At 57.7% G+C, this 17,481-nt stretch overlaps 1 protein-coding gene across 1 annotated transcript in view; it reads left to right on the plus strand.

Moving 5' to 3' along the window:
• The window catches only part of TMPRSS6 (transmembrane serine protease 6), a 32,217-nt gene extending 16,412 nt beyond the window's left edge, over nucleotides 1-15,805 (plus strand). The window contains exons 10-17 of the mRNA XM_030856078.2: nucleotides 7,674-7,819; nucleotides 8,187-8,285; nucleotides 9,259-9,372; nucleotides 10,655-10,771; nucleotides 11,100-11,268; nucleotides 12,623-12,894; nucleotides 14,575-14,711; nucleotides 15,203-15,805. Of these exons, the coding sequence (XP_030711938.1) occupies nucleotides 7,674-7,819; nucleotides 8,187-8,285; nucleotides 9,259-9,372; nucleotides 10,655-10,771; nucleotides 11,100-11,268; nucleotides 12,623-12,894; nucleotides 14,575-14,711; nucleotides 15,203-15,361 (1,213 nt within the window). The 3' untranslated portion in view covers nucleotides 15,362-15,805. The remainder of the gene's footprint in view (nucleotides 1-7,673; nucleotides 7,820-8,186; nucleotides 8,286-9,258; nucleotides 9,373-10,654; nucleotides 10,772-11,099; nucleotides 11,269-12,622; nucleotides 12,895-14,574; nucleotides 14,712-15,202) is intronic.
• Nucleotides 15,806-17,481: the final 1,676 nt, after the last annotated feature.

The raw sequence follows: 17,481 nt of genomic DNA on the forward strand, positions 1-17,481 counted from the left end.
TGACGGCTGCAAGGGAAGCAGGGAACGGAGGCAGTGCAGACGCGCTTTCCCTGGTCTGGGGAGTGAAGGAGAGAACTAGGGCATTCAAGGAGGGGGTATTTACAAGGGGAGGGGCTCTGTGTCTAAATGCTGTGCGGGAGCGTCCCTCAGAGGCAGAGAGGATGGGTCACGCACAGGGGATAATGGGGGCATGGAGGGAAAGCAGGAGGACACCCTCCCATGGTTCCATTTTTGCAGCGGGGGCAGAGGCTTGGGGAGAGAGAAGGGATCTCAAAGTAGCCTTGCAGATCTGGGGAGACCCCTCCCCACCTGCGGTACAGAGATACTGAAGAGAAGATTCTACATCTAGTAGCAGATTGGGCGTCTGCTCGCCTTCCAACCCTGAGGTCCTAGGGGTCTAATGGAGGCTGGGATTCTAATATGCAAGGTTCTTGATTTCAAAGATTTTGAGTATCCAAGATTCCAGCACACTAAAATTGGAAAGTTCTAGGACTCTGGAATTCTTGGATTCTGGGGTTGGTGTCCACGTTCACCAATGCTTGCATATATTTTTTATATATATATAAATTTATTTTTTATTTTTGGCTGCGTTGGGTCTTTGTTGCTGCACGCGGGCTTTTCTGTAGTTGCAGCGAGCGGGGGCTTCTCTTCGTTGCGGTGCGCAGGCGTCTCATTGGGTGGCTTCTCTTGTTGCGGAGCATGGACTCTAGGCGCGTGGACTTCAGTAGTTGTGGCACTCGGGCTCAGTAGTTGTGGCACATGGGCTTAGTTGCTTCGTGGCATGTGGGATCTTCCCGGAGCAGGGCTCGAACCCGTGTCCCCTGCCTTGGCAGGCGGATTCTTAACCACTGCGCCACCAGGGAAGTCCAACGCTTGTATTTTGCTTATCGGTTGATCCTTTTGAAAAGCGTCAGCCAGACGAGAGGGGACGGGGATTGGTGATGCTCGTTCACTCGTCATCATCCTTTCCAGGGAGTTTGCAATTTATCAGGGACCATGATTAAAAGGAAAAAGAAGACGTGCCGAGGGTGTGAGTTCAGGCCTGTGCTGTTTGGGGGTGATGTCAGGTGGTGTGACTCTGGCCCGGTGCTTTTTGGAGAGCAGAAGGCATCTTGTCCCACGGGTCCCAGCATGTGGGTGGCATTTCTGTGCCACCTCTGTGGTGCTCCCTCAGGGCCCCTCCCCACCTGCCTGGGGGCTTCCCAGACTGAGGATGGCTGGGCTCACCCACCAGTGTCAGGAGCCCAGAGTGACCCTGAGAGTGGTCCTCGATTCACGGTTCTCCACATGATGATAACGTTTTTTCCCGCCACCCTCTCAACCCCATAGCTGAATCTGATATCTCGGCGAGGGGCTAGGAAGGGGTGAGAAGGGCCTGGGTCTGATACTCCCGCACTTAGCCCCCAGCGCCACGGCTATTCCATTAGCCGGGAGCCGGGCCCTGGCACCAGGCGCCCCATTCCACCTGCTTGGTGCTCAGCACAGGGCATCAGTTCATGGCCCGACAGCCTGTGATGTCAGAGGCATCATCGTTCCATTTCCCAGAGAAGGGAATCGAGGCTCAGTGGGATTAAGTAGTACCCAGATGGGTCCGCAGTCAGGGCCTCTCTCCCATGCCCACCACTAGCCATGAACAGCAGGTCACACGGTGGTCCACAACGTGCTCCCCCTGCAGGGCCTTCTTCCTGCCTCCCTGACGTAGCCAGGAGGGTCAGGCAAAGGTGTGGGCACTGGGGGCTGGGACTTCATGAGCTACCCTTGGGTTTCAAGTGTGGACCACAGATGGGGAGAGTCTTCATCAGAAGGAATGATAGTGCAATGGTGAAATTTCAGGCACTGTGACAGAGTCTATCGGGGTTGGAGGGGTCTCACCTTCCCCACTGTCTCAAAGCACCGTTGAGCTATAGAAAGTGGGCTGGGCTGACCATCGATCCCTACCCTCACCCATTGTACAGGTGGGAAAACTGAGGTCTAGGGAGGACTAAAAACTTGGCTTCTTGTCCTTGTCTTTTTGCATTTTTGAAGTGGTGGCAAGGGACCAGGGTGCAGCTGGGTTGTGGGTGGGGTGGGAGGGTGAGGTTTGACAAGGCCCGGCACTCCCACCCCCTCCTCCCTCTTCCCAAGCCTCCCCCCCCTGCTGGGGGGTTGAAGATGTGCTTGGGGGCGTCTGATTACCTGGTTTCTGCGTGTAACTCTGGGTACACCCCCTTCCTCATCTGTAAAACAAGGGGGTTAGGCCTGCCCAGGGTCCAGGGCCCCAACTTTTTATTATTTACCCATCAGAAAGATGTCTTCCAATAAGTTGTGTTTATTAGCTCCTAATGAAATGTCATTCCAAGTTGGGCTGGAGAGGTGGAAAGAGCTTAGCTGTTGAAATGAGACACAGCAGTGTTCAAACCCTGGCTCCTCTCCTTCCATTCAGCGAGGACTCACCCATCCCAGCCTCAGGTAACTCATCTGAAAAGTGGGCATGCAGCAGGTCCCCATCCAGGGAGGAGTAAGTGAGATCGTGGGTGGAGGACGCCGGCTCCTGCAGGCCGGGATGGGCAGGAGCTCCAGAAGGCACTGGCCATGAGTTCGTAACTGGCTCTGGGCTCTGCACCAGGCAGGCCCAGAGCTCAGGTGCCGTTTCCATCACCCTCAGCAACCTGGCGAGGAAGCAGGCCCCGCACCGCCTCCTTCATAGACCAATGAGGGACTGAGGCACAGAGAGGCAAAGACATTCACACAAAGTCACCCAGCTCGTAACTAGAGAAACCAGAGTTGAGCTAGGCAGCATGATCCAGAGCGTGTGTGGCAGCGTGCGGGCCTGTGTGCGCACATCCATGCACGTACGCGTGCTCATCTGTGCGCTCACACTCGAGCAGAATCTTCCTGCAGATCCTCCGAGCAGCTGTGCCAGCTGTTCCCTCCCTTGGCCGAGCCGTCCCGACTAACGCACTGGCATCCTGCCGAGGGGACGGACAGCTTCTGGGGCTCTCCTCTCGTCAGCTCCGAGAGCAGCCTGGGAAGTCCCATCCCTGACTTCTCAGACCTTCGTTAAGGGTCCGGGGTCCCGCGGTGGAGACTCGTGGCCCCCTGCCCCCAGGCTCCTGCCCGTGTCTGAGGGTGGAAGGGAAGGCAGAGGTGTACCTCCAGACTGTAAGCACCGGACAAACCATTTCCTCTAGTTCTGATCTTTTTTGATAATCAGCGGCCTATGTAGTTGCTGGGAAATTCTTTGAATAAGCATTTGTTGGAAAATCTGCTTGTGTGGGTGGCAAAGACACAAGAGGTCTGGGGAAGGGTGTAGATTTCCAGGCACAGGATTTGTAGGGAGGGGGAGGCACAGTCCTGGGGCCCAGAATGGCCATTGACGAGGAGCGACAGAGGGTGGGTGTGGGGAGAGGGTGTCTCACCCCTCAGGTGCCAGCACAGTGATGAGGAGAGGCTGGCGCGGGTTCCCCCACGGGCGGGGCATCCTTGGGCACTGTCACCTCACTCCCCCGAGCCCTTTCTGCCTTCCCCCTACCTCCCTGTTTTCTACCCAGTTTCTCCCCAGCAGAGGCCTCATGCCCTTTGAGTGGCCTGGGGGCGGGGCAGGGAGCTGACCTCGTGAAATCCGGCAACCATTTCCACTTCACCGATGGGGACAGGCAGAGCCCCTGGCTCCTCAGGTCTGCTGGAGCCCCTCAGGCCCGGCCTGGCTATGGGGCGGCCCTTCTGCTCCTTTGATCCCCTGGGCGGCCACAGAGGCTCCTCGGGCACTGCCGGGTGCTGGCGATGAGGAAGAAGGAGCTCCAGCTGCTGCCCTTGGTGAGCGCACAGCCCGACGATAGCAGCTGGTTTTCAAAGAAATCATTTCTCACGCATGCCATAAAACACCCTACAAGGGAGCTGTCACCCCATCTTACAGACTTGAAAATGGGAGCTTGCTGAGGTTGAGGCAGATGCCCAAGGTCGCACAGCTGGTTCACGTGGCAGAGCCCAGCCTCAGCTCTGCAGCTGCAGGTCCACCACTCTGGCCACCAAGTGAGACTGCTGTCCTCCCTCTTTTTAGTGCTTGTCTTTGCTGACTGTCTTTCCCATTTAACCTGTCTTTAGGGAAGGGAATGCATGTATGTGTGTATCCATCCATCTATCCTTCCATCCATCCTTCCATCCTTCCTTCGTTCCTTCCATCCATCCATCCATCCATCCACCAATTCTTTCTTCCTTCCATCCATTTACCCATCCATCAATACACCAACCCACCCTTCCTTCCTTCCATCCATCCATCCATCCATCCATCCATCCATCCACCAATTCTTTCTTCCTTCCATCCATTTACCCATCCATCAATACACCAACCCACCCTTCCTTCCTTCTGTCCATCCATCCATCCATCTACCATCCAATCTTTCTTGAACTCCTCCCTGTGTAGAGTTGCTGACATGCAAGTTTGACCGGATCCCTGCTTACTGTCTAGGTGAGGCAAGAAGGAAACTTCTCCAAATCCAGAAAAGTGAGAAAGCGCAAGGCAGCCCCGGTGCAAAAATGTGCTTTCAGACCCCCAGCACTTTGTAGCTGAGATGAAACGTGGACTCCACAGCTTTCAGACTTCTGGTGCTCCTTGGACAGGGTTTGGGGGGAGGGGGCAGCATTTGGTGGATGGGGAGGGATTGGAGAGCCAGAGGACGCAAACCCTCACGCAGAAGGCACTGTGGCAAGAACCAGAAATGATGATGTGCAAAGGGGCCGGGCCAGTGCGTGCGTAGTTCCTTGAGGCAGGCTGCGTGGGGGAGAGGGAGGGAGGGAGGAGCCTGGTTAGCTGGGCCGCACGTGCCCCGCCTAATCCGGGCAGCCTCTGATCACTTCCAGCCAGTGTTTCTAGGGCTTATTTTTCAGAAGCAAGAATCTAAGATGTTATGTGCAATTAGCTGGCAACTACATTTGAAAAGAAGTTTTTAATACTGCACAGGCTAAACAGATCGTCCTTAGGCTGAGTGATTCAGCCTGAGCTGCCGGATTACAGCCTCTTTTCTGGCTCCTGCTAATGAAGAGCCTCGCCCCAGAAATTCTGCCACCTCCTGTCTGCCCCAGGCCTCCAGGCTGAGAACTGAATGCTGCCCAGGCTGAGCAGTTCCTGAGTACCAGGCTGAGCTGCAGGCTGACCCTGGAATCCTCTCTTGGATGTCAGTAGAGAAATGTCCTACTGACAGATGCTGGTGTCTTAGAGCCTCTGGCTAAGGCTTGAGGTGACCATGCAGCCCTCAAATTCTTATAAACTGAAACATTCCACTGCCCTCCAACCCGGCTCTGGTTCCTTCCCTGTCTCTCCACAGTCTCCCGTGACTGTCTGGGGACAGTGCCCCAGGCCCCTGAACCTTAAGCATGTTCAGGAACGCACCTGATTCCTCATTTCCCCCTTCCCGGTATTTCCCAGCCCCCAGACCCCCTGTCCACTCTCCAGGGCAATTCTCTGGGGATAGTAATCCATGATAGCATTTGTTTATCTACTTTAAAAACAAACCACAACACCCCCTTGCTTCCTTAGTTTTAAAAGGATAAGGACGAGGCTTGTGCAGGAGCGCCCCCTGGTGGCACCTCATCCCGCTCTGGTCCCCCTGGGCTGCAGAGCAGTGGTTCTCAAAATTTTCCATCTCAGAACCCCTCTGTACTCTTTAATTATGGAGCACCCCAGAGAGTTTTATGCCTTGTATAAAAACTATATTTTTAACCTATATTTACAGTATTAGAAATGAAAACCGAGAACATTTAAAAATATTTATCAGTTCATTTAAAATAATAAGAAACCCATTACATTTTAACATAAAGGACATATTTTATGAAAAATTAATTATATTTCCCAAACTAAAAACATTTGGTGAGGAATAATCTCACCGTTTTACGTTTTTGCAACTTTCTTTAATAATTGGATTAGTAGACCACAAATGAATCCCCACACCTGCTTCCTCATTCAATGGGTTACACATCACATAGGCTCTGGAAAATTCCACTCTACCTTGTGTGAGAAGAGAGTGAAAAAGGCAAATGATACCTGAGAATTATTATAAAAATAATTTTTACTCTGGACCCCAAGTGGTCCCCAGACCATACTTTGAGAACTGTTTATTGGTATGGGGGCAAGAATATCACTGCAGGCAAACAGTATATGGGGAAACTAAACCTTAGGCCAGGTCTGAGGGGAGTCATGGGGAACGTGAGGGCTCAGCCCCTAGAGCTCATGTGGCAGTGACGGTCAGGGTGCACCTCCGCACAGTGCAGGCTGGGTGGGGCCTCCTGGGTCCTGAGGAAGCTGGCTTCTCGTCCACCTCAGCACTTCCTTTCCTGAGCCTTATCTGGAGAGCGGGATGAGAACAATCCCTCCTCACAGGGTGGAGTTGCTGTGAGAACCTCAAAATCCCCATGCAACGGGGCCTCCAACTATTACTGAACTATTAAATGCTTGCCATGTTCTGGAAGTTCTGAGGAAACCTCTGGCCTCTGGCTCTGTGGGCTGCTGCATCTGCTGTGGGATGTTCCCATCATGCTTTGGGGCACTCCCACTTGCTCTCTTGACTTCCTCCTACCTTCTCTGCTGGGGGCATTTTCACCTCTGTCTGCAGACCTTTCCACCCGTGTTCTGGGTGTTTCCCTCACCTGTAAAGGCATTCCTGTTTGCTCTGTGAGGATACTCCCTTCCCTGTGGGAGGCATTCCTAGGAGCTGATGGGGCCAACCCATCTGTTCTGTTGAGGGTGTCCCGCCTGGGAAGGCAGGGAACCCCAGGCTGCTCTCTGAGGAGGGTCCCGCTGCTTGGGGGGCGTGGCTGCGCCTGCTCCATGAAAGCATGGCCTCTTGCTGTGTAAGGCCAGGTGTGACCAGGCACCGTGTGGGATGAGCGCCGTGCCCCTCACCCTGGAGTCGGGAGGATTCTTACCTGCTCTCTGCGGGGAATCCCACCTGCTCTGTGGGAACGAGAGCATGATTGATGGGGACGGGGGTGTCCGACAGGGATGTGAGTGTGCTCCCACAGCTGGGGGGTGGTCCCACCCGAGTGTGGCCACTCACGGAGAAGGTGCCGCCCATCAGCATGGCACTGCTGATCCTGGGAGCGGGACTGGTGCCTCCCTCATGCCCAGAGGGTCACAGGGAAGCCACCAGGGCTGTGGAGGCTTCTCAGTGGGAGGGAAAGGCCTGAATGGGGAGTGAGGCTGCCTTCTCACTCCACACCGAGCACGGGAGGAACATCCCTTCCAGTCTATGGAGAGCAGACCAGTCAAGGACTATTGCTCCCACTGACACATTGGAGACTTTTGTCAGATGTCAGGTCAACAGACATGATAATTTCCCTTGTTTTACAAGGGAGGAAAGTGAGGCTCAGAGAAGGACTCTGACTTGCTAGACTCTTACAACTCCTAGGTGACTGGAACTAGAGTCCAGACGTTAACTTTTATCCTGCAGGCAATGGGGAGCCATTGAAGGTTTTTGAGCAGGGGAGTGACATAGCCAGGCTGCTTTCTAGATGACTCTGGGGGTGAGTGGCCACCCAAGGGAGAAATCAAGACAGAGGAGGTGGGGGTGGGCTGGGGATATGGCTCCCCCTTCCTTTCCGACCGCCCTGTCCTTGCCCTGTCTGTACACGGGGACCCAGGCTGTCCCTTACCTAGGACCAGACCGTGTGGCCCTGAGCCTGTCTCTGGTCACCCCCAGGCTGTGTGGCCTGCGAACCCTGCAGCCCTACGCCGAGAGGATCCCTGTGGTGGCCACCGCCGGCATCACCATCAACTTCACGTCCCAGATCTCCCTCACCGGGCCCGGCGTGCAGGTGCACTACGGCTTGTACAACCAGTCAGATCGTGAGTGTGGGCAGGCTGGGGACGGGGGCGGGGACCCCCTAAGCCCCCGCGGCTTCTCTCTGCCTCTGAGCTGTCCCTGGAAGCACCAAGAGGCTGGTCAAAAGGAGTGTGTGTGTGTGCATGTGCACACGTGTGCACAAACATATGCAGCTTTCTGTGTGCTCACGTGTGCAAGGCAGTCATACGTGTTCACGAGGTATATACACTCATACCTACCCGAGTGTGTGCTGTGTGCATGTGCCCGGACATGTATGTCCACATGGACCGTGTACACAGGCCTGTGGGTACACATGTGAGCACGCGGGTGCCTCGTGTCTGCACGTGTTTTCATGCTGACGCGTGTCCTAATGGCTCCTTCCCTGTCCAGCCTGCCCTGGAGAGTTCCTCTGCTCTGTGAATGGACTCTGTGTGCCTGCCTGCGACGGGGTCAAAGACTGCCCCAACGGCCTGGATGAGAGAAACTGTGGTGAGCTGCCTGCCCACCCCGTCGCTCCTCTCTCCTCACCTCTGTGCTGGGCTGAGCCCACCCTTTCAAAACCCGCCCCCCACAGGCAGCTCCCATTAGCAGCATCCAGGAAGTAGGGCTCCCTCGCTGTGCTGACATGGAACGGTGGAAGCACAGAGTGAGGGCCACCCAGTGGGGCAGTGACAGGGACAAGCTGGGACCCAGGTGTCCTGACTCCCAGCACAGGGCTTCTCCCCACCAGGCCATCAGCCCCAGCCTTCTGCCAGGACAGCCGTCCAAGAAGGAACAGAGAAGATGAGGGAGGGTAGGACCAGAAGGGGGAAGGCTATCAAGAAGAGCCCAGCAGACCCAGGTTGGCCAAGGAGAGGATCCTTCATCTGCCTCCTCTGAGTGGGGTCCTCCACTGCAGGGGTTCAGACTGGAGCTGCCAACTCTTCCCGAGGTTGTGCTCACCACTGCCCAGCCCTGGCAGAAGGGGCTCAGGGTCCTGATGGCCCCCGAGCCAGGGCTCCCTCGGATCAATACCTCTGCCTCTGAATCCTGGCTTCTGGCTCCCAGAGTCACCATCAGTACAGCCTGTTCCAGTCTGATCTCCCCAGACCACCTGCATCCCATCAAAGTTTTACATATGTGGGGAGAGAAGCAGGAGGGAAGGGAGGTGTGCCTGCCTCTGCGCTGATCCTCTGATCCTGCTCGTGAAGGTGCCTCCTATTTGGAACCAGAACATCTGGCGTCAAGTTCTGGCTCAGCCAGGTGACCTCTGGCTCAGCCAGGTGAAAAGTCACTTCATTTCTGTTTCCACCGATGAAACGGAGTATCTCACAGGGTTGCTGTGACGGTCAGGCGTAAAGCAGCTGAGAAAGAGATTTGCGATCATGACACGCAATACGATGCACAGTCACAGGCAGCGCAAAGTCCCAGCCTGGTGCCTCTGGCTTCCTCCCACCTGTCCCCTCCCTGTGTCCTCATACAGTTTGCAGAGCCACGTTCCAGTGCCAAGAGGACAGCACATGCATCTCACTGTCCAGGGTCTGTGACCAGCAGCCTGACTGTCTCAATGGGAGTGATGAAGAGCTGTGCCAGGAAGGTAGGGTGGGGTACGACCAGGTATCTAGAGGGAAACCGAAGAATGCGCTCAGCCAGATAGCCCAGCCCTTCTGCGTGCTTCTTCCTCAAAGCTTTCTGCTCTCTTGTCCAAATGCTTCCCAACCCATTTATAAGTATGCCCATATGTCTGTCCATCCATCCATCCATCCATCCATCCATCCATCTTCTGGTCTCCCCAACCATCTTGTCTGTCCATTGATTCACACATCCACTCACTCACTCATCCATCGGCCTGTCCAACCACCTATCTCCCTATCCACTAAGCCATCAATCTACTCACTTACTGGTTTACCCAACTGCCTCTCTGTATGTCCATTGTTCCATCCTCCAGCCATGCATCCACGGATCTCTCTAACTACATGTTTGTCCATTAGTCCTTACATCCACTCATTTATCCACCCAGATAGCTGCTTGTCAGCCTTCTTACCAGACCATCAAGTCACCCATTTGTTGGTCTGCCCGATCTCCTGAGTCTCCAGTGTTTTATCCATTCGTCCGTCCATCCATCCATCTGCCCAGCCAACCTTCACTCATAGACGACCCAGTGATACGCGAGGCAGAGTTGAGAAATGAGAATAAAAGACACCAAAGTGGTCCCTGCCCTCTGGGGATTATCTGATAGTAGAAAAAAAAAAAAATGATGGGTGACTCTCTTTGGCCCAGACCTTCTGGACATCATGTACAGTAGCGTATGAAGACTGGAGAATGAGATCAGGCTGAGAAAGCTTCCTGGAAGAGGCAGGCTTTGAACTGGGCCTTGAAGGGAGGTGAAATTTAAGTAGCGAAGGAAAGGAGAGCAGGCGAAAACTGTGGAGGAGGAAGCTGTGCACGGTGAAGGCAGTGAGGTGCAGCTGTGTGGCTGGGGGGGGGCAGGGCCCCGCAGGCTGCCAGGCTGGGAGGGGAGCTCAGTCTGATGGGAGAGGCAGAGCCGCGCTCTTGGGGCCTCCCTGGGCTGAAAGTGGAGGCACGGGTCTGCCTTCAGGTACCATACCTGGAGGGAGGCGTAATCTTACTGTCAGGTGCCCAGGTCTGAGAGGGGAGACACTGCCTTCTCTTAACAGACCAGCGTGTGGGGTGCGGAGGGGACGTGGCCTTTAGGGGACCTTAAAGGAGCCTCAGGGAACCCTTTACTGGGGTCAAGAGACCCTCCCCGGTCGCCTCCTGGCCTCTTCCAGGCTCTGTCTTCCCCGGCCTTGTTTTGGAGGCTCCTTTGGGCTCAGGGACCCGCCCTCTAAGCCCTGCCCCCACCCCCTCTATTCCAGGGGTGCCTTGCGGGACCTTCACTTTCCAGTGTGAGGACCGCAGTTGTGTGAAGAAGCCCAACCCACAGTGCGACGGGCACACCGACTGCAAGGACGGCTCGGACGAGCAGCACTGTGGTGAGCCCTGGGGGCTCCAACAGGCTGGGCTGGGCGGCGTGCCCCTCCGCCTGCGGGGCCGTCCAGCGTGGGAGCGAGGGAGGTACCCCCCTGCGGAGCTGGAGGGAGAGCTCATCAGTCTGTCCGTCTGTCTCTTTCTACCCCGCCTCTGCCCCTGGTGTGGGTCCTGCCCGCCTCTCTCCCTCCCTCGCCCCTTCATTCTCTTTCCCTGTCCCCTTCGTGTCGCTCCTCTGCTCGCCCTTCCTGCCTCCCCCTTCTCTTTTTCTCTGTGTCTGTTTCTCTGCGGCCGCTCCCCCTCTGTCCATCCCTGCCCCTCCTCCACCCCTAGACTGTGGCCTCCAGGGCCCCTCGGGCCGCATCGTGGGCGGGGTCGAGTCCTCGGAGGGTGAGTGGCCCTGGCAGGCCAGCCTCCAGGTTCGGGGCCGACACATCTGCGGGGGGGCCCTCATCGCTGACCGCTGGGTCATCACCGCTGCCCACTGCTTCCAGGAGGACAGGTGAGGGGGACGGCACGGGGACGTGGGCCGCGAGAGGTGGGGTAGGGAAGGCTGTGACGGGGTACGGTGTGTCTGAAACCTAAGCAGAGGGGAGGGCGGTGGGAAGCCCCTCAGACTGGCTGTTCCGACCCTTGGGTTCAGCCCTGCTCCACCGCGAGCACGCTCTGTGCCCCTGGTGAGACTGCTTGACCTCTCTGTGCTCTACTTTTGGTATCTTGCTTTCAGCTGGGTCAGTGATTCATTTATTTACTCATTCATCCATTCAATGATATTCGTTGTGCTCCTACTGTGTGCCAGGGGCTGTGCTAGACACTGGGGGACAGCAGAAAACAGAACTGCCTGACCTGGTCATAGGCCATAAACCCCCTCCTCCAGGCATGCCTGTCTGTGACCTGGGGCGGGAGAGATGGGGCAGAGAAACCCACAAGAAGGGACATCTCACCCTGCCCTACAGACATCTTCCTCATCTCCGTGGTGGGCTGACAGCACCCACTCTCCACCCCTAGCCTGAGGTCTGGTGTCCCAGACCCGCCCCCCAGCACGGCCAGTTCTGGACTCTGTCCCCACACCTTCTCCTCTGTCCTGGGTCTACAGTCCTTGCCAAAGGCCTGGAGCCACCAGGGCACCCCCTCCCCTCACACTCAGCGAGGCAGCAAGCCCTCTCAGTGGTCTGGAGAATCTTCAGCCACTGCCTGTCCACGCTGCCACCATCACCCCTGGGTTACCCCGGCAGCCCAGAGCCCAGTTCCCTTTTGCATCCTCTGCCCAGGTGCCCAGGTGCCCTTCTGGGTGCGATCTGACTACCCAGCTTCTTTCACTTCATCCCTGGCTCCCCACTGCCCACAAGGTAGAGAAAGACCTGGATGCTGACCCGGCCTCCAGGGGTCTGCACAGCCCAGTCTCTGCCAATTCTCCCACACTCAACTCCCTCCCCCTCCTCCTGAGGACCAGCAAGTTTCAGGGCGTTCCCAGCTGCCCCATCTATAAAGTGCACAGAAAAAAGGAAAGAATGATCTGCCAGCGCCTGGCACTGTGCTAATTTTTGTTACATACAAAGTCTTATTGAATTCCCTCAGGCACATATGAGTAGGTGATGCTATTCCCATTTTGCAGATGGGGTGACTGAGGCCTAGAGAGGTGCACACTCACCTCGGGAGGGATGACGCTGGAGCTGGAACCCAGGCAGGAGGGCTCCAGGGCCACCACTGAACACCATACCACCAGCCGCCTGGCCTTCCAGAGCAGGGCGGGGATGGGTTGGAGGCTGGTGTCCCGGGGGAAAGCTGGCTACCCTAGGGAGCTGGGATGGGATCGGGGAGGCGGCCGCTGAGCGAGTCCCCGTCTCTGCCCTTAGCATGGCGTCCCCGGCGCTGTGGACCGTGTTCCTGGGCAAAGTGTGGCAGAGCGCTCGCTGGCCAGGTGAGGTGTCCTTCAAGGTGAGCCGCCTGCTCCTGCACCCGTACCATGAGGAGGACAGCCACGACTATGACGTGGCCCTGCTGCAGCTCGACCACCCCGTGGTGCGCTCGGCCTCCGTGCAACCCGTCTGCCTGCCCGCGCGCTCCCACTTCTTCGAGCCGGGCCTGCACTGCTGGATCACGGGCTGGGGTGCCCTGCGTGAGGGTGGTGAGCTGGACTGCGGGCAGGGGAGATGGGATGGGTCCCCCTTCATGCAGCTTCTGAGCCTGGAGGTGAACTGGCAGGGGGCCCTGGGGCTCCCCTCCAGAGGCCCGCTAGTCCTGGGATTAAATTGGGCTGGATTTCATGGGAAAAAACCTTTAACTATGGCCGTGGGCCTCTCCCCTTCCCTTCCTGCCAGAAGGGCATTTAAGGAGAACCAAGGTCATGGAAGGATATCCTAGGGGATAAGTGTGGAGTGATGGGGCAGGCCAGGGACCCCACAGCCCGTGGGCAAGCTCCAACCCTCTGCTCCTTGGACAGCGGGGGGTGGGGGGGTATGTGTCTGTGTTGGGGGGAGGCTCTTAATTATTAACACTTACCGCATGGAGGTTAGATTTTAGGGGAACATGATTTCATTTAATCCATCCAATAACCCTAGCTATTGGTTAGCACGGACCCCATCTTAAGGATGGGGAAACGGAGGCTCAGAGACATTTAGCTGTGACTCAAAGTCACACAGCCAGAGAGGGTTGGAGCAGAGACTAGAACCCAGGACTATCTGACCCCAGAGCCCCTGCTGTTTGGATGCTGCCTCTCAGAAACATGAGTTTCTCCCCTTCCCTCCTACACTGACCGGAGCTGGCCATCCCTAGAGGCCAGCTCTCAGTTCTGTACATAACTACAGCCACGCCCTGCACCCTTCGCGGTGGTGCCTTTAAAAATGTGTACTGTGCTTTACAAGCTGGAGGTGGGCAGGACTGAGCGATAATTTAAAGACGGAGAAACTGAGGCTCAGGTGAAAAGTGACATGTCCAAGAGCATGATAGAGAATAGTGTAAAACAAGGATGGGTCCACTTCCTCATTCATTCATTCAATGACACATTTATGAGCACCTGCTATATGCCAGGCATCGAGTTGGACAAAGGGAATATAAAGACAAACAGGAAACATGCTTTGGGGAGCTGACACGGATGGGGAGGTACGGGGGGCAGTGGCAGCCCAGAGGAAGGGCGGGCTGAGCTCAGGCTTGGAGGACAGGTCAGCAGTGTCCCAGCGAAGGGGAAAGGCATTTCTGATAAGAGCACAGGTGGCAACCCAGGGAGCCCTGAGGACACCCAGCACCAGAGGGGAGCCGGTGGATCTGGGTGCGGATCCGGAGCCAGGAGTCCTCCTCCTGACCTGCTCGAAGCATCAGGGCTTTGAGAAAAAGCACAGATGTCTGGGCCCAGCCCAGTCGAACAGACCGGATCTGCGGGTGGAACTAGGCACAGTGTTGATTGAAGCTCCTCGGGAGAAGTGCTGGCTGGACAGTGGGGAGACGCTGACGAGTTTTAGGGGGGAGTGAAGGGGTGAGATGTGTGTTCTGGAAAAATCTCCCAGGGCTGTCAGAGAGCGGAGGGGAGGCAGCCAAGAAGCCTCAAGCAGGAGGGGTGGCGGGGGGAGGACCTAAGGAGGACCCTAGTCCAGATAGGCCCTGGGCAGGGTCGGGGTGGGGTCTGTCACCATGAGCTTCTCGGAGAAGGAGCCAGACAGAGTGATGGAGACGTGGAGGGCGGGGATGGGAGGGGGGGCAGAGCAGGAGCGAGGAAGGGGGCTCCTGAGATGCAAGAGGAGGAGCCACGGGAAGAGTGGGGGCCCCGGGCACCTCAGATCGTCTCACCTGTGCCCCCGACACCGCCGGGCAGGCCCCACCAGCAATGGTCTGCAGAAGGTGGACGTGCAGCTGATCCCGCAGGACTTGTGCAGCGAGGCCTACCGCTACCAGGTGACCCCCCGCATGCTGTGCGCCGGCTACCGCAGGGGCAAGAAGGATGCCTGCCAGGTGACTCCTGCGGGGTGGGCCAGATCGGGGAGAGAGGGCGCTGCTCTCGTCACCCGGGGCCTGCTGCAGCCTCACGGCAAGGTGGACTTGGCTGTCCCCACTTCATGGATGAGGAAACTGAGGCTCGGGAGGTTGGGAGACTTGCTCCAGGTTGCAGGCCCCAGATCAGAGGAGACCCCGGGGGGCAGGGCTGAGGCCCAAGCCCAGCTCTGCTCCTTGCCCTCCGCGAGGCGCTTTGCCCAAGTGAGGCAGCAGAGAGGACTAGAGCCCACAGAAGGCAGGCGGGGCTGGGCAGGGCGCGGGGACACACATCCACGCTTCCGCGAAAGCCAGGCCCTGCTGGAGGCCAGGCTGGGCTGGTTTGGGCCGCCTCCATCTATCAGAGGCTTCCAAAGGGGACGTGTCACTCAGAACATCCCCAGCAGTCGGCACCCTTGCCTGGAAGGGGATGTCTCTACCCTGACGTGGCCCTGTCTCTTCCCCTCTCGCAGGGCGACTCGGGCGGCCCGCTGGTGTGCAAGGAGCCCAGTGGCCGCTGGTTCCTGGCGGGGCTGGTTAGCTGGGGTCTGGGCTGTGGCCGGCCCAACTACTTCGGCGTCTACACCCGCATCACAGGTGTGATTGGCTGGATCCAGCAGGTGCTGACTTGAGAAGCTGCCCCCGCAGCGCAAGGGCCCCCACCTCTTGGACTGAGAGAGCCCTGGGCGCCCACCAGGCAGGGGAGCAAGTATTCTGCCGGTGGCAGGGCCCCGTGGGGACAGGAGGTGGTGTCTCTCCTCTCCCGCAACCTGTTGCCTGACATCTGCCCCAGTGAGGACACAAGGAGGGAGAGGGGCCATCAGCTGGTGGTCAAGACTTCCCCTGAGGGCCTGGGATGGTCACCAGGCCCGGCTGGGGGGGTTCACATCCAGCCTGTCCCCTCCTGATTCTCTCTCCTCCTTCCCCTTCCTCCGCTGCTGACTTTGGTGGGCAAGGGTCGAGCAGCAGTCATGTGGCTGCCGGGCCCCCCGCCTGCCCCCGCCCCAGCGCAGAGGCTGCTGGGCCAGCATCCTCTCCAGACAGCAGATTCCAGCCTTTGAAGCCCTTGGCCTAACTTGAGGGGTGGGGGAGGAAGGTGCCCCCGCAGGAAGGGCCCTCAGAGCCCTGGAGACAGCCAAGTGGGCCAGCCGCCACTGCAGGCCAAAGGGTGGGGAGCCCCAGGTCCAGGGTCCTCCCATGCCTACCTGTTCCTCGGGCCTTCACTGCCCACTCTCACCTGGAGGTGAGCTCAGCTGCCCTGTGGAATAAAGCTGTCTGACCCGAGGTCCTGTTCTGGGGATTGAATGGGGCCCCGGGCACCAATCTCACGCCTTTGACTGAGCAGCCCCTGTTATCTGCTCAGCCTGTTGGCTAAGCGTCCAGAAGACCAAGGGGTGGGGGCGGTCAGTGGGGGCAGCGGCGGCCTCCAGGGCAGCTGCCTAGGTCCTGGGAGCAACCCCAGGAAGGCAATGGTTTGGTGCCCCTCAGGTCAGAGTGAGGGCTGGGACAAGTGATGCACTCCTTCTGGAAGCCCGGAAGGAAGCTGAGGGGCAGAGAGTGTCATGATCGCACCAGGGAGGGGTCAGGAGTGGAGCCTGGAGCGGAAGCCCCATCTCCTGATTCCCAGGCTGCCGCTTCCCCTCTGGCACGGCACTGCCTCTGCATTCTGAGTCATTTATTCAGCGAGCAGCTCCAGGCTCCTACGACGTGCCGAGGGCCGCACTGGGGTCACAGAGCTGCACGGAACTTGGCTCCTCATCTCGGGAGGGGTGGGGATGCTGACCCAGGGTGAAGGGGCTTTGGGGTAGACTGCAACTCGGGAAGGCTGCCTTGGAGGAGACTTGGGGTTCAAAGGTGGCCAAGGTGGGGAAGAGCATTCCAGGCAGGGGAACAGCATGTGCAAAGGCAACAGTCCCCAAAGGCAGTGGCCTGTTAGGGAACAGTAAGTTGTTTTTAGTTGGAACAGAGGTTGGCAGGGGTGGTGGTGGGGTGGGCGGTAGGGCTAAAAAGGAATGCATGGGGAGGGGCAAACTGAGATTAGATGGCAAAGAGCTTGGAGTGGAGCTATGAATTGACCCTGGGCGCTCTGGGAAGCCGTGGAAGGCTCTAGAGCAGAGAAGTGACCGACACAGGATGGATTCCCATTTTAGAACCACCACCGGCACCAGCCTGGAGGAAGTGGGAGGCAGGGAGGCCGGTAAGGAGGCCACTGTGGAATTCCAGGGAGAAGAGGATGGATCCTGGATGGAGCAGGGCAAGGAGGATGGACATAGGGTTGAAGGACCCTTACTGTCCTCCAGGTGCCTCAGTGGATGGGGTGACGTGAGGGAGGAGCCACCCAGGACCACTCCCACCCAGGGCACCCGGGGAGGGAAAAGCTCTGGGAAGGTGTCATGAACTTGGGATGCTTCTGGGAGGGAGATGTCCAGGAGGCAGGCGGAGCTTGAGAGAGGTTTGGAGGAGGGATTTTAGAGCTGCCCTGCAAGGACGGTGGTCCAGGGAAGACGAAGGAGGTGGGGGAGACACAGACTGCAGACGTGCGGGTCCGGAGGAGGCTGAGGGGAACTGAGGTGGGTGGGATCTTAGCAGCCAGGGCTGTGGCTTGAGGGGGAGTGGTCAGGGAGGCCTACAGGGCCGGGCCCTGGTGGAGGGGAGGAAGGGGGGTGTCAAGGGCGGACAAGTCTTTCTTGGAGCCCAGCTGGGAGGAGGAGGAAGCGGGGAGCCTTGGAGGGGGCCTAGTGTCGAGAGGGTT

Source organism: Globicephala melas, chromosome 10, assembly GCF_963455315.2.
Source record: "Globicephala melas chromosome 10, mGloMel1.2, whole genome shotgun sequence".
NCBI classification, from domain to species: domain Eukaryota; kingdom Metazoa; phylum Chordata; class Mammalia; order Artiodactyla; family Delphinidae; genus Globicephala; species Globicephala melas.